At 34.2% G+C, this 24,564-nt stretch overlaps 9 protein-coding genes across 17 annotated transcripts; 4 read left to right on the top strand and 5 right to left on the bottom strand.

Annotated features, from left to right (window-relative positions):
* The first annotated feature begins 420 nt into the window (after positions 1-420).
* Positions 421-1,844, top strand: LOC128880715 (elongation factor 1-beta'). Its single transcript, XM_054131079.1, has 3 exons — positions 421-614; positions 1,115-1,542; positions 1,630-1,844. Exons 1-3 carry the CDS (start codon positions 535-537, stop codon positions 1,782-1,784), a joined length of 663 nt encoding a protein of 220 aa, XP_053987054.1. The 5' UTR covers positions 421-534; the 3' UTR covers positions 1,785-1,844.
* A 1,164-nt stretch (positions 1,845-3,008) lies between these two features.
* Positions 3,009-4,761, top strand: LOC128880717 (invertebrate-type lysozyme 3-like). Its single transcript, XM_054131081.1, has 4 exons — positions 3,009-3,212; positions 4,084-4,275; positions 4,372-4,445; positions 4,515-4,761. The coding sequence occupies exons 1-4, from the start codon at positions 3,152-3,154 to the stop codon at positions 4,653-4,655; spliced, it is 468 nt and encodes a 155-aa protein (XP_053987056.1). The 5' UTR covers positions 3,009-3,151; the 3' UTR covers positions 4,656-4,761.
* Positions 4,637-7,944, bottom strand: LOC128880706 (nucleolar MIF4G domain-containing protein 1 homolog). Its single transcript, XM_054131061.1, has 8 exons — positions 7,365-7,944; positions 6,744-7,234; positions 6,391-6,675; positions 6,123-6,310; positions 5,871-6,046; positions 5,446-5,798; positions 5,243-5,374; positions 4,637-5,173 (listed from the first exon to the last, which is right to left on the bottom strand). The coding sequence occupies exons 1-8, from the start codon at positions 7,804-7,806 to the stop codon at positions 4,883-4,885; spliced, it is 2,358 nt and encodes a 785-aa protein (XP_053987036.1). The 5' UTR covers positions 7,807-7,944; the 3' UTR covers positions 4,637-4,882.
* A 118-nt stretch (positions 7,945-8,062) lies between these two features.
* Positions 8,063-13,337, bottom strand: LOC128880707 (protein SDA1 homolog). Of its 4 annotated transcripts, none has more exons than XM_054131062.1 (10): positions 13,199-13,337; positions 12,659-12,753; positions 12,455-12,559; positions 10,694-10,792; positions 10,100-10,615; positions 9,798-10,032; positions 9,579-9,714; positions 9,174-9,495; positions 8,524-9,072; positions 8,063-8,380 (listed from the first exon to the last, which is right to left on the bottom strand). In XM_054131062.1, the coding sequence occupies exons 2-10, from the start codon at positions 12,743-12,745 to the stop codon at positions 8,180-8,182; spliced, it is 2,250 nt and encodes a 749-aa protein (XP_053987037.1). In that variant the 5' UTR covers positions 12,746-12,753; positions 13,199-13,337; the 3' UTR covers positions 8,063-8,179. The 4 variants fall into 4 exon arrangements, with proteins under 4 accessions (XP_053987037.1, XP_053987041.1, XP_053987038.1 ...); XM_054131066.1 differs by lacking the exon at positions 13,199-13,337 and adding an exon at positions 12,944-13,148; XM_054131063.1 differs by lacking the exon at positions 13,199-13,337 and adding an exon at positions 12,856-12,922.
* On the bottom strand, positions 10,805-12,693 carry LOC128880712 (origin recognition complex subunit 5). The gene is made up of 3 exons (XM_054131075.1): positions 12,659-12,693; positions 12,455-12,559; positions 10,805-12,354 (listed from the first exon to the last, which is right to left on the bottom strand). Exon 3 carries the CDS (start codon positions 12,249-12,251, stop codon positions 10,968-10,970), a length of 1,284 nt encoding a protein of 427 aa, XP_053987050.1. The 5' UTR covers positions 12,252-12,354; positions 12,455-12,559; positions 12,659-12,693; the 3' UTR covers positions 10,805-10,967.
* A 38-nt stretch (positions 13,338-13,375) lies between the features above and the next one.
* LOC128880714 (uncharacterized) lies at positions 13,376-15,190 on the top strand. Its single transcript, XM_054131078.1, has 3 exons — positions 13,376-13,730; positions 13,829-14,087; positions 14,204-15,190. The coding sequence occupies exons 1-3, from the start codon at positions 13,572-13,574 to the stop codon at positions 14,986-14,988; spliced, it is 1,203 nt and encodes a 400-aa protein (XP_053987053.1). The 5' UTR covers positions 13,376-13,571; the 3' UTR covers positions 14,989-15,190.
* A 127-nt stretch (positions 15,191-15,317) lies between these two features.
* On the bottom strand, positions 15,318-19,074 carry LOC128880709 (amidophosphoribosyltransferase-like). Of its 6 annotated transcripts, XM_054131069.1 has the most exons (9): positions 18,850-19,073; positions 18,598-18,731; positions 17,425-17,632; positions 17,056-17,348; positions 16,728-16,977; positions 16,412-16,648; positions 16,208-16,335; positions 15,893-16,114; positions 15,318-15,799 (listed from the first exon to the last, which is right to left on the bottom strand). In XM_054131069.1, exons 3-9 carry the CDS (start codon positions 17,624-17,626, stop codon positions 15,527-15,529), a joined length of 1,605 nt encoding a protein of 534 aa, XP_053987044.1. In that variant the 5' UTR covers positions 17,627-17,632; positions 18,598-18,731; positions 18,850-19,073; the 3' UTR covers positions 15,318-15,526. The 6 variants fall into 6 exon arrangements, with proteins under 6 accessions (XP_053987044.1, XP_053987048.1, XP_053987047.1 ...); XM_054131073.1 differs by having other exon boundaries at positions 16,412-16,645; positions 18,598-19,074; XM_054131072.1 differs by lacking the exon at positions 18,598-18,731 and having other exon boundaries at positions 18,850-19,074.
* On the top strand, positions 15,535-21,766 carry LOC128880713 (bifunctional phosphoribosylaminoimidazole carboxylase/phosphoribosylaminoimidazole succinocarboxamide synthetase). Its single transcript, XM_054131076.1, has 7 exons — positions 15,535-15,658; positions 19,337-19,497; positions 19,760-20,083; positions 20,153-20,496; positions 20,572-20,847; positions 21,102-21,246; positions 21,320-21,766. Exons 2-7 carry the CDS (start codon positions 19,491-19,493, stop codon positions 21,484-21,486), a joined length of 1,263 nt encoding a protein of 420 aa, XP_053987051.1. The 5' UTR covers positions 15,535-15,658; positions 19,337-19,490; the 3' UTR covers positions 21,487-21,766.
* Positions 21,767-21,827: 61 nt separating this feature from the next.
* LOC128880711 (xaa-Pro aminopeptidase 3-like) lies at positions 21,828-24,084 on the bottom strand. Its single transcript, XM_054131074.1, has 4 exons — positions 23,575-24,084; positions 22,508-23,452; positions 22,065-22,427; positions 21,828-21,997 (listed from the first exon to the last, which is right to left on the bottom strand). The coding sequence occupies exons 1-4, from the start codon at positions 23,621-23,623 to the stop codon at positions 21,831-21,833; spliced, it is 1,524 nt and encodes a 507-aa protein (XP_053987049.1). The 5' UTR covers positions 23,624-24,084; the 3' UTR covers positions 21,828-21,830.
* Positions 24,085-24,564: the final 480 nt, after the last annotated feature.

Raw genomic sequence — 24,564 nt, 5'->3', positions numbered from 1 at the left:
AACCACCTCTTTCAAGGTGTTACAACATTTTTGGGACACCCTGTATACGAAACAATCTGTAGATAGATAATAAGTCAAACAATATCAAACGTATACGTATTTTACAACAAAATCGGCATGTAACATACAATAACATTAAAATTCTCCTCAAGGAAAGTGAAGGAGTAGTACAAAATGAAAAATACCTCTTCAATGTTCAAATAAAAAATATTTTAACGACGTTCGTGTTAAAGCGATGACTAAGAATGCAGACGTTAGATATTGCAACGACTGCAATGATTGCAACGATTGGAATGATTGTAACGATAAAACAGTTTCGCAATTTAGAACATATGTCTTAGCCAACTAGTTATTTTTTTTTTTTTATTTCCCGGTTGTAACGTACCGGAATGACGTCACGTTCCTACGAAGCAACGAATCATCAACTTTTCGCCACATGTAGCTTTCTCTTCCGGCGACTAGTCTGGGTAAACCGAGGGTATTTCGTTATCGTCGGCTCCTATCAAATACTTTCTTTACACCTGTATTTTCGCGATGGCTATTGGTGACCTTAAGACGGATAAAGGTGTCAAAGATTTGAATTCTTATTTAGCGGATCGTAGTTATATTGAAGGGTAAGTCTATTTTTGTCATCGTGGAATTTGATCGCTACACACGTTCTCGACTTGTCGGCATCTTCGAGGAATCTATCCTTTTCTCTTCTATCGGTTAACGTCTTCGAACAAAATAAACTTTTATGTTGTGACAATCTCGATGTCGCTTGGCATTTTCTCTTTTGCCGGTACGTTTTAACATTTCGTCGTGATTATCTGTTCGTTTGGTTAATATTTTTACACATGTTTTCAACCTTAAATTACCGATCCATATGTCCATCGAAAATGTGAATGAAAGTGACACTTATTATTAAGAATATCTATTGTCTATTAATTTGCCATTTCCATTTTTGTAAATATTGTACACAGATACTCGTAGTACACCGTATTATTTCTGATTATTGTCATATTCGTGACACTTAACCAAAAGATTAATTTTGATGTTTCACTGAATACTTTCTTTTAATATAAACACTTTGGGTTAAGTAAGCCAGTCGACTAATAAACATAATTTTTTCAAGGTGGCAACCTACTCAAGCAGATGTGGCAGTTTTAGAAGCTTTAGGGAAAACCCCTACATCTTCGAATCCACATGTTTTACGATGGTATAATCACATCAAATCGTACGATTTGAAGACACTTCCGGGGGAAAAAACAGCACCTATTCTCTCGTGTAGCGACAGCCCTAGTACCGTAGAAGTAGTCAAAGATAAAGACGAAGACGATGATGTGGACCTTTTCGGATCGGACGAAGAGGAAGATGCGGAGGCTGTAAGAATCAGAGAGGAAAGATTAAAAGCATACGCGGAGAAGAAGTCTAAGAAACCGGCGCTTATCGCTAAATCTAGTCTCGTATTGGATGTTAAACCATGGGGAGACGATACAGACATGAAGGCCATGGAGGATGCTGTCAGATCTATCGAAATGGATGGATTAGTTTGGGGAGCTTGTAAGTCGACTTTTCTTTATCCATTTAAACAATGCTTTTCAAAGTCTCAAACGTTTTATATGTAATTAAAACTGATTATGTTTTCAGCTAAACTGGTTGCCGTCGGTTATGGTATTCATAAATTCAGAATAATGTGCGTCATAGAAGACGATAAAGTATCCGTGGACTTACTGGTGGAACAAATTGAAAGTTTTGAAGAATTAGTTCAATCCGTTGATATCGAGTCGTTCAATAAAATATAAATGACTGTTTATGCCCGTTACTTTTAATATAAACTTAATAAATAATAATCATTGTTTGTATATATAATTTGTTACTGGACGATCCTGAAGAATTACTAATGCAACTTCAGTGGTAATATACTAGCGAAGCTTTAAACAGTGTGTTTATTTGAATGCTTCTACCTTGGCATTAGGAACACGTCGAATTTCGATTTCTTAAATTTTAAATGAAGTTTGAATGAATATAGACTTAATCTATATATTTAGTTTTTCTAATTATTAACTATTTAGTTTTTCAATGCATAATTTCCTATTTAATGCCAAGCAATCGGTAATCTATCGCTGATCTTTTCTAAGAATTTCTAATTTGCCATATTATTTAAATGTATAGCATATAACTACGGTAGGAAATACCGTAGATATACGTACAGGAGAAGCAACTATATCGACAGCATTGTCGTGTTCTCTCGTTTAAGTTTAAAATGCAGTTTCAGCATAGGCTCCCCATCCTGAATAAACATAGCGCTTACAAAAAATCAAAACTAATCGTAGTGTACCGTTAATGGTTACAAAATTTCATAAAGAAATAGACGGCCATTGATCGACAAACGAGAAACCAGATTCGAACTGACCTCGGTTACGTTAATTACCATATTAATTATGGATAAAGAATGCGACCCAGAAGAAGTGTGAATAGGAGTGATACATGACTAACGAATGAAACTAGATTCGATCTAATCGAATCTTGTTATACGGTTCTCAGAAATGTTAAACCTGTTCGGTTTGTGCTTATGTCTGTATCATGTCTGAACTTGGATTGTTTAAATGACACTTGGCGATTCACGAATAAAAGCTATCCAACAATGTAACATTTCAGAAACGGAAGATAAAGAAGCGAGTCTCTTTACTCTATAAAGGAGTGGTTCTTTCTTATGTAGCTGCCTTGCCGTGACCTTGAGTTATCTATGAATGCTAAGTCGACATTAAAATACATGGCGTGGCTCGAAATTGTGCGACTCGTTCCATCCTGACATGAAATTTCTACACAATAGATTAATTTAGTCAGAAAAGGACAAAATTCTTTCTTCTTTATTCGCGATGTAGCAAAAACTCCAAAACATACGACTCTTCGTTTTTCGATCGCAATCCTGAAAGAAACACATAGTCCTTGCCACTGACCTCTGGTTAAGTCCCCACTTCTGTAGGCGGTGTACACATTCACCGCCCACTTGTCGCATTCGCTACAACTCTTGTATATAAAAGAACGGAAGGATGGAGCATCCAGTGAATCCGTTTCAAGTATCGCGAGGGAATTCCCAAATATTAAGCACACGACGAGTTCCAAGAAAATTTGTTCGTCCGTGATATAAAGCGCAGATAGTGGAAAAATGGCCCGTTTGTCCAACATTTTTATTGTTGTGTGTGTATTGCCGGTAATCCTAATTTACGGTGAGTAAACATATATTCCACATATTTTTTCCTAAAATATTATTTCTCTGTGATTGCGTTTCGCTCGAATATCACGGATCAAATCGATCGAATAATCATCCGTTATAGACAATTTACTATTTACACATGGTCTGTAACAATCGATTACCAACAATTAACAAATAGAATAAAGTTTTGTATTCGTTGAGTTTTAAGGATTCCAAGCGTTTTTGTTAAAGAACAACCCGCCATGGGTCTAACAAAAAGATTTACGGGGCACCACGAAACCCAATAACAAAGTTTGAGAAACACTGTTATGGAGGGCACGTTGAACAAACGAAGGTCGCGAATACATAAATTCTTACACAAAGTTTTTATTCATCTTTTAGTCGAATTAAATTTCGTTCATCTTTGATACCCATTTAATTGCAATGTATCTCAAACTAGTTATAAATAACATTATCATATCATCAGACTGCTATTTCTTATCAAATTAGTTCAGTTCAGTTCAGTTCAGTGTAGTAACAATTTTTTTTATAGACTTAGATTGCTTTTAACGTTTCGAACGGTAGGTCTATTCTACAGATACAGTATGTAGACGGTATAGTTCAGGTTGTCCTTTTTGTTAGCTTGAAATCCGGTTTTCAATATCTATAAGCATAATATTAGGATCGAAACTATAGGTGTAACGAACAAGTTCAAGGATATCCAGTCGAGATATTAAAAGAAGATCCCGATCCTGATAGTAATAAAAATACTCATCATTGTTTTGGTCGATTCTGTGAAATGTCTCTATGCATTCGTTTATTTTCCTCTTTCGTTCCCAATCCTCGTAATTTTTCAGAAAAATACCGAACGATAATATTAAGAGTAATTCCCTTTTTTTACACAGGACAAACCCAATTGCCAGGGGGTGGTGTAGCGATATCGAAAACTTGTTTCGGTTGCATATGCGAAGCTGCTTCTGGATGCAATGTCACAGTGGGTTGCGATGAATCCGTTTGCGGACCATTTCGTATAACGTGGAGCTACTGGTCCGATAGCGGAAAGCCAACACTCCAGGGTTCGAATCAGGACAATGACGGTTAGTATGCTGTGGATGTCGAATAGTCGATGCATGTCACACGTGATAGTGTTAGCTTTTGTTTCATACAAATATTTTTCCTTTTTTTTCACTTAGCGTATTCACGATGCGTGAACGATCCATACTGCGCGGCTCGTTCTGTACAAGGCTACATGGATAAATTTGCCCAAGTAAGTTTTCGAATAAATACATATAAATGTATAATTATCTTTTCATCTAATCGTTTTCCTCGCTTATAGGATTGTAACGGAGACGGTGTCATCAATTGCGACGACTTCCTTCGCATTCATCGACTCGGTGGATACGGATGTAGCGGTCCTCTAAACTCAAACTACGAAAGTACTTACAAGTTATGCATGAGAACATTCGAAAATGTTTAATTAACAAACAACGAAATATAAACGTTGACGTATCGAAGCATATTACATGTATTCTTATTATTACGAAACTGCATAATACTTGAATAAACCGTAAAATATTCTTCAACGTTATTCTATTTAACTCTCCCGGGAGGGCCCGCCCCCGTTTCTCTTCCCCTTTTGAACGCTGAAGGAGAGAGAGGAAAGGAAAGAAAGGAAAGACGAGTATTTATTATATTTTACTAATTTCAAAATATGACTTTGGATCCTTCTGAAATTAGTATTTTATCTATTAATTCAGCTCTCCTCTTCAACATAATTTCTTTGTCGTCCATCATTCCAGTCGAATCGATATTTTTAATTAAAAAACAATTGATAAATAAGCGAAGACTTTCCCTGAAAGTTTGTAACTGAGGGGAAACGGATATTTTATTAAACACGTCTAGACAAGCCTGTTCATTTTTGTGCAATAGGATACCTAGTATGGTTTGTCTAACGAATTTCATGGTTTGTTTGTCTAATTCTGTGAATTCGATAACCTAGAATAAAATTGGACAAGAACTCGTTATACATTCTTAATAAAACGTAATGTAAAATATCCAACTTACTTTTAAAATTGACAAAGGCAGACACTTTTCGATAAATAAATAAGCAAAAAATCGCGCCAGATTATTTAACTGTCTACTTCCATATGTTCCTAGCGTTTTCAGTTTATCCCATAAAGCGTACTGTATGGTCAGCTAAAATATTATCGACAATTAATACTTCTACGTACGTGAGCGTGCGCAATTAGAAAATCGGATAGCTATACCTGATATTTTCGGTTATATTCGCATAGTTTTTGGGCCAATACCGCATAATAAGGATTGAATTTGTTTTCCTGTAAACAGCAATGCATTAAAACATTTATAATTTCTTCTCCTTGCTGATCCTTTAAACCGAGGTGATGAAGTTTTTCGAAAGCGTCCAAGTAGTCCTCGGCAGTCATAAGAATGCAAAAAATATTTTTCCTTGTATAGGTATTCATCCTTTGCTTCTGCGCTAGTTCCAGTATTTTCTTTCCAAAGTTAAGCGTATTCTTTTCTTTCGTTCTTTCCTGATCGTCCACGGTGTTTGATCCCGACCAAGCCGAACCAATGATCCACCATTTTCCATTTTCATCGGCTACAATAATAAATAACTGAATACAAGCTCCTAAACTTTCTATTGTAACTGCGAAGAAATAATATCACTTACCGCGTAACAAATCCTCTAGAGACACATTGAATTGCGTTACAGTATTACCTTTACGTATCACGCTTTTTATAATCTTCTTCAAATGTTCCGCATGCGACGGATCGTATTGCGGTATTTTATTAACGTTATTATTCTTTATTGCTAACAAAACGTCCAACATATATTTAACTCTTGAACTAAATAATAACAATATTTTTTAAATGAAATATTTCTAGTAGCCTTTACCGTTGAAACAGTACCGTTGAAACTTACCTCTCTCCAGTACCCTGGCTAGCCTTTTGTTGTAAATTTTGTATAAATTCTTTCAGAGCAATTGGATCATCCTTCCGAAGTGGAAATCCTACTGTTTTTAGTATAAGCAATATCAATTCGATTTCTTTTTCAGTGAATTTAATCATAAGTTTATCGAGTATCTGATAGAGAAGCTTATGTCCGTATACCTGTATTAAATTTAATTAAAAAAAAGAAACCATAGTTCAAAGTCTATTTTAATTCATGATTCATTATTAGAATGTTGTACCTTAAAGTTATATAGATGAGCAATCATGAGTATCACGTTATCCAGTTCCTTGTTTTCTACATCCTGCGTCGCTTCCATCGTTTCGACAAATTTTTTAACGAGTTTTTCTAAAAAGTGAGCACCCACTTCGACGCCAACGTTAGCATGTAGGATAGCGATCAACATCATATGCTCGCAAATGAGACGATCAGGTGTAAGTATACGTCCAACTAAAGCTTCAAACGTCAAATTTAATAACATATGATTCATATCATAACGACTGTGAGCCATATACATTTCTTCTATCTGCAACATGTAAATGATATATTAAACAATTTCATTATTTTTATACCTCTGCTTTAAAATATAATTACCTGATTAGCTATAGTATGAATATTATGTTCTGCAACTCTGTTTAAACATCCTTTCAATTGTTTTTTTAAAGTATACAATTTTTGACTATCCATATTAACGCTATCCACGTTAATTCGTGCTGCTGGAGGTAAGTATCTTTTAACTTCGTTTATAACATTACCATCCTTATCCCTTTTTCTTCCATAGATATCTTCCCATAGGTCTTCATCTTTAACATTAGTATCTACAGACTCATCATCGACCTTATTTATTTCTAAATCGCTACTGTCGCTTAAATTATCTTCAATTATAGAAGCAGAGCTATTACTAGTGTTTTCATTTTCATTGCACTCATATAATTCGTTATCAACTTGTGTATTTTCTATTGGAGTTCCCTCGACAGCCATAGTCAAATCTTCTTCAAAGTCATTATTAATCTCATTTTCTAGTTTCTCTCTCTCTGTTTCCACCATGCATTTCCTGTCATCTTCTAAACAAAAATTCAAAAGATCTGTACTCGTGTTAAAGAAATATCCTTGAATTATATTAATATTTTGTACTCTTTTCCTAAATATAACCATATCCAAATGACTGCTGTTAATTAGAATACACATAGTTATTCAATAAAATGAAAAGGATACAATCCAATCCATCTGCTACAAAAGATTTAGGGATCGACTTCTTCTTTCTTTTATTCAGTTTCAATTGCTTTTCCAATTTCTTGATGATTTTATCTTCTTTCAAATTTTCTTCCTTAAGTAATTCCTTCTTTTTGTTATTCTTTCTACGTTCTAAATTCTGTTGTTTCCTTTTCCTAATAGATTTCTGTTGCAAATCAATAGTCTTGTCAGTAGTGTGGTCATCGCTATTCTCATTTTCATCTATTGTACGTGTCTTTAAATTTTCGTCGTCACGCGTACGTGAAACATTAAATTCACTTTTATTTTGAAAATAAATTGCTCTATTTATTTTCTTTTGCTTCCTGACTTCTTTACGCAGTTGTTTGCGTGATTTCTCTACTAATTTTGAGCTCGAATGTTTCTTTCTCTTACCATTCGATGTAAACCGTTTAAACGAGCCCATTTTTTATTACAATGAAATAGATTAAATGAATTTTTATGAAACTTGTAGAAACATTGATATTTAAAGTTTCACACTATTGTTTGTATGAGCATATATTTTAATAGGTTATCTTTCATTTTGTGCATCTAGTAACGCCATCGGTGGGAAAACGGCCAAGTTTCTAGTGAAAACAGTTCCTTTTTTTACTGCTAGATGGCACCACTAAATCTAATAATGTAAGGGGAAAGGAGATGGACTAAATATTAAATTCAACACATTCATAAACAATATAATTTGATTTTACATATAATTCAATGTTCGCCCTCTTATGTACATACACAGTCTCACACATACATGTACTTATACATACGTACACATGCTCACACATCTGTAGTTACTTCATCCTCTTTTGCTTTAATAAATGATTTCTCAAAGCAATCTGTTTTTCCTTGAAAGATCGTTTTACTTTTCCTTTTACTTTGTGCTTCAACATTTGAAAAGCTTTCATTTTCTTCTTTTCGCGATTCGTTGTACTACAAAGCGGATTTTGACGACCATCTTTGTAACCAAATCTTTCTCTTCCCTCTTGACCTTTCTGTAAAAGAAAACAAACAGAAATGTAAATCAACAAAGATATATATTTTTCTGCATTTTGTCCTATTCTCGCAACTATGTGGTCAAGTAACTATAATTTGAGGAATCAGTCGCATTGAATTGTATAATAAAATTAAAACGAACCTTTACAGATTCGATACGAGCTTGCTTGTCGTGTTTTCGTTTTTTATAAATGTTTTCAATATCCGTTAATTTGACAAAATCGCTACGTTCGTTGTCATTTGGGTGAGGCCTCTTTGTGCCGCGTTTAGCATACGTTACTTGTCGCTTTGCGAGTGCCATATCTATTTTTACGAAGTCTTCATCGGTTAATAACCGTTCCGTAGATATCAGGGATGCTTTTCCTTTCTCTTCTGCCGTTGCCACCTGTGTTTTTTCAAATTTCAAATCCTCCTGCTTTTTCATTTTCAGTTTCTTCCGTTCAATTTTGCTCATCTTTTTATTTATTTCTTGATTTTGTGCACTGTCGACCTCTCTTGTATCTACAATCTCTGCTTTTGACTCATCGTGTTCGTTTGCTCCATCATCTTTCTCTTTTTGAAATGATGCAGAAGTGTCATTATCATTATCATCACCATCACCATCACCATCGTCATCGTCATTTTCATCGTCATCAGCAATGCTCTTTTCGTCACTACTATGACTTACATCAACCCATTCATCATCGCTATCCTATATCAAAGATTTTAAGATTGCCATGTCTTTTTTACAAACCCAATCAATCATAAACAAAAATAAATTGTATGTTATTTAATGATAGTTTCATCACTCACGTCATTTTCTGAGTCAATCTCAAAAGTTTCCTCAGACTTGTCTAATTTATTGTCAAGCAAAATTTCAGCACCAGGAACAAAATCATTGGCAGATATTTGTCCATATTTTGGAACTGCCAAAGTAATAGTTGCCTCTGTAGGCCGTCCTCTGTCCTTTTTATGTAGTAGCTCTGGTATCGTAGATCTAAATAAACCAATCAAAGAACGTGCAGCCATCATTACGCTACGTTCTTTGTAATGCTTGTATCGTGCTAAATCTTGCAATAAATCTGCATTCATGACCAAAGGACACCGCACGCATATTTCTCGAATGGCATTCAAACTGCAATTAGTAATTTATATGAAATGAACTAAGTTTTTTTCTAAAACTATCAACTCGCCGCTACTTTGCTTGCTACAACATACCCAATAGCCATAACGTCGGCAGAATTTCGTTCCGTAACAAAATTGTTTGCCAGAGTTTTCAAAACAGGTTCCAATACATCAGGAGGTACGAGCTCGTGAGATGACTGGGCGACGAATTGTAAAAGTTTTGTTACCTCTAAGTCCATTACAGTTGACCAATTATTATAGTTTACTTAATTCTAATAATAACAACAATACTTCTATAATAAACAAATTTACCTCTTTGATGTGGTTGTAGAAATCTTTGTAGGTACGGATAAAAGTTTAATAGAAATAAATTATGCAAACCGATAAGTCTAGAGATTACATCTAAAGTTAGCAGTTTAATTTCAAATCTATCGTTATTTTTTTCCAATTGTTTAAACAGTTTCTCCGCAAAGCCTTGCGGATCGTGAATCAAATGTAACGCTGAGAAATTAAATCCTGGCGCTTTCGAAGCTTTCTTTTTAGACTTCTATAATATTAAAAGTTAAATATGCATTAGAAGAGTAATGTAACATTGTTACCTTGATCTGACTTACCGCCAACAACTGCTTCGCTTTCGCTAATTGTTTCTCGCGTTTCTTTGTCTTTTTATTTACTCTATTAGCCATTACAATTTCTTTAATGTTTGGCTCGCTATCGCTATCGCTATCGTCATCTTTTTCTTCTATCAAAGTTGTTCCTACAAAGAACTTTAAGCAAGCGACCATAACTTTTGTTGTTTTAGCAAAACATCCTGTTGCTAGAACATTTACGGTTTTCGCATCGTTCCAAATATTTTTATTGTACAATTCGATCATAATATCTGCAGACATTTTTGCGGCTCTAACATTAGAATCTTTCAACATGGAAAACATAAAGTTTTGAAGAGTTGTATTAAGCTTTGCATTCTTTTGTTTAGCATTAACATTTTTAATGTCAGCGATAATATGCGCTTGAAGAAATTGTCGCAGATTTTTATCCTGGCATCTTAAGAGTTGAAAGAATAAACTAAGAAGTACAGTGGGTTCCAAAAGAGATTTGTTACGAAGCTGAATCAAGGCTTTGCAAAATGTCTACAAAAAAAGACCGATTAGTATAATTCAGAAACAAATAGCTAAATCTGGTAATAGTTTGTTTAGCTCTACACTTACTAATCGCATTTCATTGTCAAGCACCGCATTATATGCCTGTAGTACATCGATAATTTCCTGGGGAAATGATTCTAAAGCATTTGGATAACAGTGTGCCACCTGTATCAAAATAATAAAATTATTCTACAATCGCTCAATCAAAAAAAAAAAAAAGTATTTACAAATTGTAACTTTTTATTTGTTAAAAATCAATAAATAGATACAAAAGTGAATAATAATTTGCACGCTAATAACTTATTTATACAATAAATGTTTGATCAAAAGTATTCTTAATTTAATGCATAATATTGTATATGTAATTCTGAATACCGAATCCAACAGTCTTAGCTATAACCAGAATGAAATCGTAGGATACGCAACACTTAAGTTTAGGTTCATCCAAGTTATAATTTCCCACGGTAGTTAATAAACCAAGTTGACACATCGATGGAATTTGTGCAAGTAAACTGGCATTTATATCGACTTTTTCATCGAGAATTGCGCAAAAAATTGCGAGCATTCTAGATACTGGAAAATTCGATGGCCCATTCTGGATGCTTAATTTTGTCACGTTCTTTTTACTAATAGTTTTTCTTTTCTTCTTCATTTTTTGTTTTGCAAACAAATGTTTATCTTCTTTTGCGGGATTATACGAAGCAAGATACGAAGCGATCAGTATGTATTTTGCATAATACGGTAATTCAAAACTTAACGCCAATTTAGTTGTCGATTCAATTTCATTAGAAAACTGATTATTTCTTGCAAAATCTTCACATGAAACTCGTAGATAAATAACTTCTAAATTTGCCTTAAAAACTGCAGAAATATTTCTCCACAGTATAGCAGTGTCAACTTCCTTAATTCCATCGGTTTCTATGGGTTGTACATATTTAGAAAAATTTAGCTTGGCCATGTAGTTAAGTTCGTTAAGATCTCTGCAGAACCGAAAGAATACAGAAAGAAATAAGTTTAAGTAGTTTTTGTAAAACGTGTCTTCGTAATTGCACGACTTGCACGAAAGTAATATTTCGGCGAATTCATTTCTCACGTATTGTGGAAAATGAACTTTAATCGGTTCGTACATACCGACTTTTACGCGAAACTTTTCCCATACTATGCCACTTATAAATATTACACAGACATTAACATCCGATAGCTCTTTCAATCTGGAGAATGTAGGTAATAAATTAGCATTGTTGTCCCTTAATTTCTCACATTTATCGAATACTATAACAATCGGGCGACTATCCTTCAACGAAACTTCTTTAAGACTAATTATAAAATCTATAATATTGTCGCATCTATGTTCCAATTTGGTATTGCTCGCAAGATCGCTCAAAATATAATTAAATATGTGTTTACTATTCACGTGTTCGATACAGTTAATTATAGCGGTATTGTATTTTAAGTACGAAAGCATATTTTCTACTACTAAAGACTTTCCGGTAGCTACATGACCATAAACAAATATACTATAAGGCATCGGTTCATCCGAGTAACCAATCAACGAATAAAGTTGATTTATAACGCTTTCCCGACACAGAATCTTCCCTTCTATGGATTGCAAATATTTTTCCATGTTTACTATTCTTAAAAATTCCTTAATAGTAGACAATAGTAACAATGTTATTATGTGGCAACTGCTTGCCGAGACTTTTACTCGTATATTTTGCTTATTATACCTGGAAGAGAAAGACCTTATCTTCTAGTATTTTAGGATCTCGTAAGATGAGAACGATATGGGTTATGTATACTTTTTTTTTGTAAAGCTAAAATATTTACCTGTGCCAAGAAGGTGACTATTTCATCGAGACTCTTGTTGAATTTGTTAGGCGATAGACAAAACACCTCCAAAGTAGACTTATAATGGTGTTGTTGTTGAAGAAACTGTAAGAAAATATACATGTAACGAAACTATACGAATGTAAATTAATTTACAATAATAATACAAAAAAACTATATAAAATATTACGATAAATGACTTACTTCTTCCTTGTAAGACTCTGGATCCCGTTTGATAAGATTTTGCAGTTGTGGAAGATTTTCCGGCAATTGATTATTATGTCTCACCATCGTTTAACCTACACATATTGAACATTGAAAAATATTTTATTCGGTACACGAAGCAAAATATATGTAATTAATAAATGTAATCATAATTCTATATTATATTAATGGTAAACCTTTAAATAATCCATTCAGAAAATCAAATACTTAACAATATTATTTTACAACGATCAAGAAACTCGATTATGATTATGCACAACTAACCTAAAAATTTTATTATTGGTACATCTACCGAACACGTGGATAATATAATTTAACGAACAACTATTGTATCATTTGTAAATCTAAAAACAGTTTGATAACAGAATCTACTTAACAAATATACATACAGTTTCAATTCAATTTGGTTTCATATATCTCAATAATTACTTTCATTTGTAAATTGCTGAGAATAAAAAATATGTAACTATTTTATAAAAACATAATAGAGAGAATAATATAAATATATGTGTTACGTACCATTTAAAATGTTCTGATAAGATTGTTATTTTACACAACAATACAATTGTAAAGTTAGATGGATAAATTTTACCGCGTTTTATTCGATAAGGTAACGATACTGTACTGACTGCACAGACTGTACTCAACTGTACTGCAATCTGCAATCATCTGCAATTGGCTGCAGTTGCCTACAGTTGTTGTGCTGCACTTGTACCAAACACATACAAAATTGTACAACAAATACAAAACGAAACGTTAAATTAGTGATTATTATCCAAAGACAAGAAACAGAAGTATAGATGTACCTTTCGAAAACTTCATGATGTATCAGGTAATGCATGGATTTTCAGAAAGGAATAATAATAACGATTGCAAGTGACAGTTGAAATAAATGGGGTCCGATAGCGAAGTACCCGAAGATGAGGAAGAAATTCTTGTATACGTGGAATTTGAAGGACTCGTCGACGATAATGTATTTAGCGAAGAACAATTGCAATTGGATATGATTGGTATAGACACAGATCATCCGATAATGCAAATCAATGGGAAAGTAATTATATAATGCATATTTACATATTTTATATATTTTATACATACATAAAATAAAAGCATTCTGGTACGATGTACTGATAATGTTGATAATTTTAGTTTTATGAAGGTACTTATGAAGATGTTTGCGGTACTTATATGTTTTTTATGAAGAGTGACAATTCCACGGTAGAAGATCCTGTCTTCGATGTCCCCTCGAATTTAAAATATTTTGGTAAAACTAGAAAGTTTCTAAAGATGCAAAGAATTTTTCTAAAACCTAGAACTGAAGTTCTCGGTGATTCTAAGCATCCTAAATGTATTCCTAATTTGAATACGGTTAAAGAGGCTGGAGTACCTGGTCGATATCAAACAGAAGGTATAACTGGCTATTAATTTTTTTTAAGCCAAAAGGACTATATTTCTAATAAAATTTATATTTTTATACAAATAATAAAATTTGGTTGAAACTATAAAATAGTTTTTGTTTTATAGCTCTTTCTTTTTGGAAGACTTTGCGCAACAATAGATTACATGCATTGCAATCGTATTTAGAAAAACAACGAATAAGACAACAGAAAAAATCTCAAGGTTTAACATTAGAATCTGAATCCGACGAAGATAATCCTTTCGCCGTGTATAGACACAAAGAAGAACTCGATAAAACAAACGAACCCGAAGACGTTCGCTATCGATCGGAAGAAGAGTCGAGTTATTGCGATGACGAGCTCTACTCTAAATTTAAGTTTCCTAAAGGAATTGCCAATGAAACTATAGATACAGCTGAAGATAGTTGCGAGAAAAATCTCAAGGAACTTGAGAATTTATTAGAATCTGAATCATCGATCGTAAAAGATGGTGGTAGTTCCTCAGTTAGATCCGTAAAGGCGTATAAAACTAGGACATTTCGAAAGAAAAACACTGGCAAAGCTATACAAAGAATAAAAAATAAAAAAACACAAATCTCGTTAAAAGATAAAAATATATCGCTTGATAAAAAAGATAGAGAATCTTTAAATATGAAAGAGACATTGGATGAAATGAATAGATCTGATAATACTGAAACTTTAGATACGTTAGATATTGCAAAAGATGAAAATGAAGCGTTAATTGACGAGCATGAAGCTAAGTTAATTGAAAAGTCTGAAGCGGAAATTAATCAAGCAGATTCTACTAATTGCAAAACTGTAAAACTACTTAAGCGAGAAGCAAAGATGAAAGAGATTTTGGAAAAGTTGAAAGCAATGGCAAAAGAACATACAAACGCAACCAAAGATTAATATAAATGTACGTTCACTAAATTTTTATATCCAAATGTATGTATTAGTTTTACTTGCCAACAATTTTTATTTTTTTCATACCTCATCTATTAATATTTTCTTAATTAATGTCACATGGACAAATTCTAATGGTTATTAAATGTAAATTTATTTACTTTTTTGTATGTATTCTTTTAATTAAATTCTTTTGTAAAGTGAACAATTTTTGCTTCCTTTATTGAAAATGCTACAGACAATACTTTTTAATAAAATTGTGTCAACCAAGCGACTGGTATGCATCGCAATATTTTGAGACTATTTTAGTATTACGCGTACCTTATTTATGTAACTTATTTTTTAAATACTGAACTATATTTTTAAATTACACAACAATGAACAATCGATTTGTAGTTGATGTGTACAACTAAATTTTAAATTACATTAAATTAGATCTTGTTAAGTGGCTTTGGTGTTGATATTAAAATAGACAACATTGATAATACATGGTTTAATAATGTATGGTCCACTGTCTATAGATTTATATGTACGGTTCATTTTTTCACCAATCCAAATCACCGGGAAGTTCGTCGGGATAGTCTCCGGTCAAACAAGCAGTACAGTGACCAATGTAACTGCTTTCTCGATTATCCATACCAAACCTTACAGCCTTAACAAGTCCATCCACTGAAAGGTACGTTAAACTGTCAGCTCCAACATGTTTTGCTAGTTTTACGTTATCTAATTTATTTGCGATTAGTTCCTCCCTTGTCGGTATATTAATACCCATATAGCATGGATATTTTAACGGAGGTGAAGCTATTCTAATATGAACCTGTAAAGATACATTTAGATGTCAATTGTTCTTTTACATGTCTTTACATTCTCTAAAATACAAAATTAAAATTGATTTAGAAAAGATACTTGCTTCCTTTGCTCCTGCATCACGAAGTAACTTGATAATTGGTCCGATAGTGTTTCCTCTAACAATCGAATCATCGATAAGAATTAACTTTCTTCCTTTCACGTTTTCCGATAGAGCTCCAAACTTTTTTGCTACGCCGAGTTGTCTAAGTCGCGTACTAGGTTGGATGAATGTTCTACCAACATATCTATTCTTGCACAATACTTCCGCGAAAGGTATTTGAGACTGTAGATTAAAAATATTTCTTCAACGCTACTTTTTTCCTTTTCAAGCTTATTCTTGAAATTAACAATTCGAAGATAGATTTAGTATTTTTACCTGTCTAGCATAGCCATGCGCTGCTGCTGTTCCAGATTCAGGTACAGAACTAACTATATCTGCTTCCACTGGACATTCTAAAGCAAGCTCTCGTCCACATTGCATGCGAACAGAATAAACCATTTGTCCTGTAATAGTAAGTTTCTGTAAAAAACTTGGTTAAAAAGAATCATATACTTATCGTAATATTATAGTTTAATTTACCTTCAAAAATACTGTCGCTGCGTGCAAAATAAACATATTCAAAGATACAAAAGGCTTGTGGCTTTTTATCTGGTCTATCAACGATATCTATAGTCTTAATACCCTCACGCGTCAATTCTACAATTTCTCCAGGAAATACCTCGCGTACATATCGTGCTCCGATACTTAAAAAGCCACACGATTCAGACGAAATAACCCAACCATCGGCATCGTCGTCATCATCCGATTCATTTCCTGCTACATGAAAATATTACGCTACATAAAACTTCACTATAACGCTATTATTGTGTTTACCTTTTAAAAACTGATTACATACCTAAGTTACCTATTGGTACAATTTTTCCAAGGCATAACGGACGATTTCCATAAGGATCTCTAACACCGTATATCTTATCCCTTTGCATAATTACTAACGAATACGATAACGGTGCTAATTGCATGAGATGCTTTATACGCGCAGGCCAATCCGGACCGTTAACTTCACCTTCGGGAGGGTTCAAACACAGAGCTTGCGTTATTAACTCCGAGTCCGAGAATGTCGATAGGCCAACCCCTCGACCTAATACCTAATATAACCAATCAAAAAGTATTAGTAACAACCCCAAATGAAAATAACAACATCGATCTCTAATATACATCGTTACCATCTTTCTTAGCGATTCTGTATTCACGAGTTCTCCGTTATGAGCAACTGCTAATGCTCCATGCGCAGTGTGAACAACAAATGGTTGGCAATTAACTTCTTCGCTTGCCGCGCTTGTGCTATATCTAGTATGACCAATTCCAAGATTTCCACGGAGTTTCTTCATATTTTCATCGTTAAAAATGTTATTAATCATTCCCATACCCTTGTGAACATGGAAGGATTTCGAGCAAACACCCTCGCTGGTGACAATACCAGCACTTTCTTGACCCCTATGCTGTAGGGCAACCAAACCTATAAATACGTTATCCGTCAGAAGTACTCGATAATTTTTAGAGAGAAAAGTAACATCAAATTTAGTCTAATTTACCTAAACAAATAACTTGACCAACATCGATTTGAGATGGCCAATCACCGGCAGCTATGCATCCAAAGACTCCACATTCGTGTGTCAGACCAGACATTCCTGGACCCTTAGTCTCTCCTTTAGGATGCGATCTTTTGCCTTTTATATTCACTTTAGACATTACTCGAGGCCAGGACTCTGCTTGCATGTTACGAGACGTTTCCATTTCGGTCTGAAAACCATTTACTTGTTAATAGTTTATCCAAAATTTATATCAAATTCGAAACTATACTATCAATGGTACATACAAAAATCAGTTTTCTTTTGGAATTTACAAATTGTATTTTTCAATGTACATATGCAATTATTGGAGAAAATAAACAATATTATTATTCTTATATAGCAAAACATGTACCAGACCCCCTCGAGATTTCTTCTGAATTATCAGTAGTGTTCTTGTAAACTATTGACCCCTGCCGAGCTGATAGAACTCCGCTTTCAATGTTGCTACTATATTTTTTCTGTATACTTGCTTAATCAGTATTTCACAACTGATTTCGTCATTGTACCACATTGACATCGGTATGCATGGAAAACATTTGTACTTGTAAGCTACTCTTGTAAAGCGATACAATATTGTGGATCTTGTTCTAACAAAATACTGGTATTCCGTGTGATTAAACAACACTACGTTATTAAATAGTTGTTCTGGCTTCACGTTCTTAGCAATTTCAGTTAAAACTATTGCTAACAATTCATTCTTTTCAATAAAATAGGAGCACATGTACGCACGCGCGCAACTGTAATGTGGATTCAAACAATAATTCCTTCAAAGGGAATAAACTACACATAAAATGCAGAGAATTCGGCAGGGAGGTAAACTTTCATTCGACGATGATCATAATTTTACTAATGTATTTGAAGTTTGATTGATTAAATAACGTTAGCTGTTGGGATTGTATCGGAATCCTAATCTTTTTGTTGGAGACTGTACCGACTTGTTGAATGAGATTCTTGGCGGCCTCGTACTGAATATGAAAACTATGTTACATATATGCTCTTCAAGCTCTATTTCTTCAAAACGAACATTCTTCATCGCATTTTCCTTAGAACGTATGCTTCATAGGACTCGATGATTATTTTCGAGCATTCTCTCGTTTAAATATGCGAATTTCAAAGCATTCATATCGTACATACCACGTGCGTCAAACGTTTGAACGTTCGTGTTGTGTTGTTCTGCTGTCAGCACGAAAGAGTTCACATGAAATATGCCTCTCGACTGGCTTCCGTAGCACGAATGAATGCTTTAACCAATGGAAACCTGCTTTTGACTGGAGGGGTTAGCTTCTTTAGCTATTATCTTATTTTTAAATTCCTCGATTGCTTGCTTAAACTAATTACAAAAACAAATACCATTTGCGGAAGATTTGCAAAAAATTATGTACTTACAATCTACTATGTTCAATTGTATATGTTACTGTGTATGCACGACCAAACTTATTTCAACGATCACTGATTTATATTCGACCATCGATTGATTGATTTTTTTTTTTGTTCCCATTGAAAAATCGATCGTAGTCTATATTTTCTGTAAACACATTACACATCGATTTATGATTATATAACGACAAAAATATTATTTATGAAATCGAAGTTGTTGCTGCTCCTTCGTAGAATTATAACTTCTGTTGTACTACTTTTGTCATTCTGTTATTTTCAGTTTCAATTATGTCGACTAATATTCTCGTAAAATATATGAAATTCGAAGGAAGCTGTAATAAATACGTTTTATCGTCTGATCATTTGTAGAATTATACAGAAGTTAATGAAATTTTGTCGTTGCTTCTTTTTTAATATTTGAAATTGTTGGGGTCGATGCATCATGTTTTTATGATTTTTCGTGAATTTTTATTTATATGATACGCGCGGTCTACAGATACGCAATTTAACCCGTGTTGAGATATTTTATAAATTTACGCCAATCAAACGAAGTAGAATTTTAAAAGTGGGGATCGTTAAAGACTTGTTCAACGATCATACAAGAAGACATTCGACTGCGACATTCGTGAAGTGACCGGATAAGAGGAAACATGACTGGTAAGTAACGGATTAATTATTTTGATACCAGTCTCTTCATTTATAAAAAAAACAGGGTAAAATGATTTTTGTTATACAATTACATTATTTCAAATACATAGACATTCCTACACCTGCCCAAACGATTCACGTGTACTATTGGCATATATTATTATATCATTGTTTGATCATTTTTAGTATAAGTTCGCAATTATATCCCGATCTGTGCTACAATAGAAACGGAATAATTTTAATTTAAATTATTCACTGTCTGGTCCGTTAGAATACAAATGTGGAAAATTGATCATCGAAGGAAAGACTAAGAAGGTTTATGAACTTTTAAATGACCCTACGTTATGCCTGCTAGAAAGCAAGGATCGTATAACTGCCGGAGACGGTGTAAAATCTCACGAGCTGAAAGGCAAAGCAGCTATTAGTACAGCTACTACAGCTAAAGTTTTTCAACTATTAAACGAAGCTGGAGTAAAAACTGCCTTTGTTAATCTAGTTAGCGATACCACTTTTGTTGCAAGAAAATGCCAAATGGTACCGATAGAATGGGTTACTAGAAGATTAGCTACCGGCAGTTTTTTACGGAGACATCCAGGTATACAAATCTAATAGAAATCCTCAATTCTATAGAATCATTTGTCTATTTATTTATATTGTCACGCAGGAGTTCCTGAAGGATACAGGTTTAATCCCCCGTTACAAGAAACATTCTTTAAAGATGACGCTAATCACGATCCTCAATGGTCAGAGGAACAAATTATTTCTGCAGGTTTTAAGTTGAATGGAATTACAATAGGAAAAGATGAATTTGACGTTATGCAACGTACAACTCTTGTTGTTTTCGAAATTTTGGAAAGAGCATGGGCAACCAGAGACTGTGCTCTTATAGATATGAAAATAGAGTTTGGCGTGGATGCGAATGGTGAAATTATGGTATCAGACATAATTGATAGCGACTCTTGGAGGCTTTGGCCATCTGGGGATAAAAGGCTGATGAAAGATAAACAAGTACTCGATAAAATTAATTTATATATTATAATATGATATAATTTGTTTACTTTAGTATGACATTTTTTGCATCAGGTGTATAGAAATTTAACTACGGTAACTCAAGAAGATTTGGATGTTGTAAAACGCAATTTTAAATGGGTGGCTGATCAACTCGACTACCTTATCCCACCGCAAAGTAGCCTTGTCGTTATTTTAATGGGTTCACCATCCGATGAGGAGCATTGTAAAAAGATAGCGAAACATGCCAAAACTTTAGGTCTAAGGGTTCAGCTTCGTGTGAGCAGTGCCCACAAAGCTACGCAAGAAACATTGCGTATTCTTGCAGAGTACGAAGGTAGCGGCGAAAAGGTATTTGTAGCGTCAAAAATAAATAAATCGTTAACTATTTCATATAATTTTTGTTCGTATAACATAAGTCGTCATGGTTCTTTTTTACATTGTAAAAAAGATATGTTTACCTTTAAAAGAATACGAATAACAGTGACTAGAGAATTTCCCCTAACAGTTGCGTTGAGTTTACGACGACCTGCACATATCGCTCGAACGTGTCGCAAAACCAATCGATTATAAACATATGAGGTGATGAGTCTTTTATTTTTTAGGTGGTGCTAATAGCTGTGGCAGGAAGAAGTAACGGATTAGGTCCAGTATTATCCGGAAACACGCCATTCCCTGTTATTAATTGTCCACCTTGCAAACCAGAAAATATTTCACAAGATTTATGGTCGTCGATTAATGTACCTTCGGGTAATTTTCAAAGTATTTTTGATTATAATTGTAGTAAATGTTAAATATACTATTAAGTTCATTTTATTCTTAGGAATTGGATGTACCACAGTCGTCTATCCCGAAAGTGCAGCCCTTGCAGCGGCTCAAATTCATGCACTGCACGATCATCTGGTTTGGTCGCGTCTACGGGTAAAGCAATTAGAAAATTTTATCGCCTTAAAGCAAGCTGATGTTCAGCTAAGAAATCTTGATATCTAAAAAGTGTAAGTCCATCGATGAATGTACGTTAAAAGTGTAAGTACAGCGCGTATACCCGTTAATTTGAAATATCCGCATTCTAGATCTGTTGCGTATGTTTGTTGTTATCGTTTCTCTTAGCTGTTCTTTACCGATTAAAAGTATATAAAATATTCATTTATGTCAGATTCAACGATTTTTCGAATAACAAGAATTTATACAATTTTGTTCATAATCGATTTTAATATGTTATTTGTAAATCTGAAGTAAAATGAAGCTATTATTTCGTTAATTACGCCGATATATCGTAATATTAGATAAACGAACCGATAAATATGTACACGGTATTTTTATTTCTGTCGTTATTATTGATTTTGACTCGCCAAGGCTTCTATTTCAGCGATTCCTTTTGGACAACTTTCCGTTAAAATTACCGGACCATTCTCCGTTATTAAAACGTCATCTTCGATACGAATACCTAAACCATGAAATTGTGGTGGCGCAAATTGATTTTTATGATCCACGTATATACCTGTAAGAAATAAAATAAAACAATTACTTGAAAAGTTACAGATAAAGTATTTTCGATAATATCGTACCGGGTTCTACGGTCACTATCATTCCTGGCTGTAGTTTTATATTTCTGGAAATTTTTCCTGTGTCATGAACATCCATTCCCAAGTAATGGCTAACGTGATGCGGGCAATAAGTATAAGCAGCGGACAGTAAGTTATTCCCGTTCAAATGTTTTGGTATTAATCCAATTTCTTGTAACCTTTCGCTTAACAAAGAGCACATATCTTGAAATAATTGATCTAAACGAGGCATTTCTTTCAATCTGTCGATTAAAATATTTTGAATATCTAGTATAATCTCGTATAAAACTTTTTGTTCCTGCGTAAATGTGCCATTGATTGGCCATGTTCTGGTTACATCAGACGAATAACCATGATACTCACAACCTAAAGAAAGTTCAAAAGATAAAATTATTCCGCGCGTAACGAAACAGACAATTCTGAGTCGATAAACATATTGGACAAACCTGCATCCATCAAAACCATATCTCCATTTTTAATAATTTGGTTGTTGGTAACGTAGTGAATGATATTTGCATTTTTACCTCCCGCGACAACCGGCGGATACGCCAAGAATTCAGCACCGTTCATACGACATTCGTAATCTACAGTTGCGAATAGGTGATGCTCGCTCAAACCCGGTTTCGACATTTCTATCGTTCTAGATATAGCTGCTGAAACAATCTCGCAGCTTTTTTTCATTAATTCAATTTCAGATTGCGATTTAATCAATCGAATCTTATGTATTAGACTTATCGGGGAGACAAATCGTTGACTGTCTGTTATTTTAATTAATTCAAGTAATCTCCTATTCAGGCTTGGCTGTATCGTATCGACATTGTCGTACCAAATTATACTCTTCTTGTTTTCATTTGTAAATGATATAAAGAATTGTTCAAACTCTGATACAGGAAGAGCCAAATCGACGTCGAACATTTTCGGTGCTCCTTCGACTCCAGTTCTAGGACCATCCCACAATTCGGAATGTTCGTCTTGCGGTCTTACAAATAGCGTTGTTACAAAATTTTCATTTTTTGCTGTAATTACCAAAATACTGTCGGGTTCTTGACAACCAGTGAAATATAAAAAGTCTGTATTTTGTCGGAAAACGTACGGTATTCTATCGGATATGTACACTTTAGAGGCCGATGGAATAACGACGATATGCGGTTTGCCAGGGTTCGCAGCATGAGCTTGAGAATGAATACTTTCCATCAATTTACTTCGTCTTCTTTTGAACTCATTCAGCTGAATACCTGGTACAACTTCTCCGTCTTTCATCAGATGAGGATGCGTTAACGCTGTTGGTTGTCCACACGATCGACAAAGAACCGTCGACGATTCCTCGGCTCGTCGTTGATTTAAATTATTTGTAAATTTACCGATCGAGTGCCGAATATACGTTCGTTGTCCTACAATTACGATTAACGTTGAAATTAGTATAGAAATTCCAAATTTACATCTACCTAATAATACCTAATAATAATATAAGCATAACCTATCGTTTATCGCTATATTTCATTTCAATTCTCACCATATTTCCTAATCTGAAATATAATAGAATTTCTCACGTTGCCGAACATTTTGATCTACTTTATATTAAAATATTTTAAATGACTGATCGAGACATTCGCGCACATATGACATATCACACCGTACCCACATGGTACCAGTGCAGCGTGGTTTATGCAACGACTTCTTTAAATGTGTACAGTGTTTTGCTGGTTTTCCCTTCACACAGCATTGCAAACCGAAATTTTACAGGTCCACTGTCCCAAGTCACAGTGTGACAATCAGTGAAAATCGATGGAAATCAATGACTATTTTATTACTCATTCGAATAATCGGTGATAAATTTTCTACTCTGATATAGAAATTTTCTTCACTGATTACCGCGACGCGACTTTGTGATTCGTGACCGTCGCTTGTTTCTTTTTTTATGATTCAAATATCTTATGGATATAACCCTTTGACTATTATAAGGTTATAACCAATTATAACCTTCGAGTATATTTATATATTCAAAGCTTATAACCATGGTCTGACACTTCGACTATATATACTTATAGACATGGCTTCAGATAAATGCTTTGAAGCAAAGATAAAATCATCTATAAATAACAGTGTAAATAACATCTGTAAATAACAATGTATATACAGGGTGTCCCAAAAATGTTGTAACACCTTGAAAGGGGTGGTTCAGGAGGTAATTTCAAACAACTTTTTCCTTAGCGAAAATGTTGTCCGAGGTTTCGTTAAGGAGATATTAAGTGAAAACCCCGACCAATCAGAGCGCGAGTATGCCGGTTGAGCGTAGGCTACGCGATAGGCGGCCGCGCTCATACGCTACCGCGGCCGCTCCAACGGTATACGCACGCTCTGATTGGTCAGTGTTTTCCGTTAATATCTACTTAACGAAGCCTCGGACAACATTTTCGCTAAGGAAAAAGTTGTTTCAAATCACCTCCCGAACCACCCCTTTCAAGGTGTTACAACATTTTTGGGACACCCTGTATATGATCGA

The sequence above is a fragment of the Hylaeus volcanicus genome, chromosome 8 (genome assembly GCF_026283585.1).
Source record: "Hylaeus volcanicus isolate JK05 chromosome 8, UHH_iyHylVolc1.0_haploid, whole genome shotgun sequence".
Lineage (NCBI taxonomy): Eukaryota > Metazoa > Arthropoda > Insecta > Hymenoptera > Colletidae > Hylaeus > Hylaeus volcanicus.
Note: the sequence above shows the minus strand (reverse complement) of the source record. Positions and strands in the feature narration are given on the sequence as shown.

Excerpts from the sequence above, each read along its gene's own strand:
- LOC128880715 (XM_054131079.1), top strand. The coding sequence starts at position 535 with ATGGCTATTGGTGACCTTAAGACGGATAAAGGTGTCAAAGATTTGAAT. Across the intron at positions 615-1,114 it reads GATCGTAGTTATATTGAAGG|GTGGCAACCTACTCAAGCAG; the intron begins GTAAGTCTATTT and ends AATTTTTTCAAG. Across the intron at positions 1,543-1,629 it reads TGGATTAGTTTGGGGAGCTT|CTAAACTGGTTGCCGTCGGT; the intron begins GTAAGTCGACTT and ends TTATGTTTTCAG.
- LOC128880717 (XM_054131081.1), top strand. The coding sequence starts at position 3,152 with ATGGCCCGTTTGTCCAACATTTTTATTGTTGTGTGTGTATTGCCGGTA. Across the intron at positions 3,213-4,083 it reads GCCGGTAATCCTAATTTACG|GACAAACCCAATTGCCAGGG; the intron begins GTGAGTAAACAT and ends TTTTTTACACAG. Across the intron at positions 4,276-4,371 it reads TTCGAATCAGGACAATGACG|CGTATTCACGATGCGTGAAC; the intron begins GTTAGTATGCTG and ends TTTTTCACTTAG.
- LOC128880706 (XM_054131061.1), bottom strand. The coding sequence starts at position 7,806 with ATGGGCTCGTTTAAACGGTTTACATCGAATGGTAAGAGAAAGAAACAT. Across the intron at positions 6,311-6,390 it reads CTCATCTATATAACTTTAAG|GTATACGGACATAAGCTTCT; the intron begins GTACAACATTCT and ends AATTTAATACAG. Across the intron at positions 5,799-5,870 it reads TCTAGAGGATTTGTTACGCG|CCGATGAAAATGGAAAATGG; the intron begins GTAAGTGATATT and ends TTATTATTGTAG.
- LOC128880712 (XM_054131075.1), bottom strand. The coding sequence starts at position 12,251 with ATGGAAAAATATTTGCAATCCATAGAAGGGAAGATTCTGTGTCGGGAA.
- LOC128880707 (XM_054131062.1), bottom strand. The coding sequence starts at position 12,745 with ATGGTGAGACATAATAATCAATTGCCGGAAAATCTTCCACAACTGCAA. Across the intron at positions 10,616-10,693 it reads TTGACAATGAAATGCGATTA|ACATTTTGCAAAGCCTTGAT; the intron begins GTAAGTGTAGAG and ends CTTTTTTTGTAG. Across the intron at positions 8,381-8,523 it reads CTCGTATCGAATCTGTAAAG|AAAGGTCAAGAGGGAAGAGA; the intron begins GTTCGTTTTAAT and ends TTTCTTTTACAG.
- LOC128880714 (XM_054131078.1), top strand. The coding sequence starts at position 13,572 with ATGGGGTCCGATAGCGAAGTACCCGAAGATGAGGAAGAAATTCTTGTA. Across the intron at positions 13,731-13,828 it reads TAATGCAAATCAATGGGAAA|TTTTATGAAGGTACTTATGA; the intron begins GTAATTATATAA and ends TGATAATTTTAG. Across the intron at positions 14,088-14,203 it reads TGGTCGATATCAAACAGAAG|CTCTTTCTTTTTGGAAGACT; the intron begins GTATAACTGGCT and ends TTTGTTTTATAG.
- LOC128880709 (XM_054131072.1), bottom strand. The coding sequence starts at position 17,626 with ATGGAAACGTCTCGTAACATGCAAGCAGAGTCCTGGCCTCGAGTAATG. Across the intron at positions 16,649-16,727 it reads TGTACCAATAGGTAACTTAG|CAGGAAATGAATCGGATGAT; the intron begins GTATGTAATCAG and ends ATTTTCATGTAG. Across the intron at positions 16,115-16,207 it reads CGCATGGCTATGCTAGACAG|TCTCAAATACCTTTCGCGGA; the intron begins GTAAAAATACTA and ends TTTAATCTACAG.
- LOC128880713 (XM_054131076.1), top strand. Across the intron at positions 20,084-20,152 it reads TTTTTTACGGAGACATCCAG|GAGTTCCTGAAGGATACAGG; the intron begins GTATACAAATCT and ends ATTGTCACGCAG. Across the intron at positions 20,497-20,571 it reads GGCTGATGAAAGATAAACAA|GTGTATAGAAATTTAACTAC; the intron begins GTACTCGATAAA and ends TTTTTGCATCAG.
- LOC128880711 (XM_054131074.1), bottom strand. The coding sequence starts at position 23,623 with ATGTTCGGCAACGTGAGAAATTCTATTATATTTCAGATTAGGAAATAT. Across the intron at positions 23,453-23,574 it reads ATTTCAGATTAGGAAATATG|GACAACGAACGTATATTCGG; the intron begins GTGAGAATTGAA and ends TCGTAATTGTAG. Across the intron at positions 21,998-22,064 it reads GATAGTGACCGTAGAACCCG|GTATATACGTGGATCATAAA; the intron begins GTACGATATTAT and ends TATTTCTTACAG.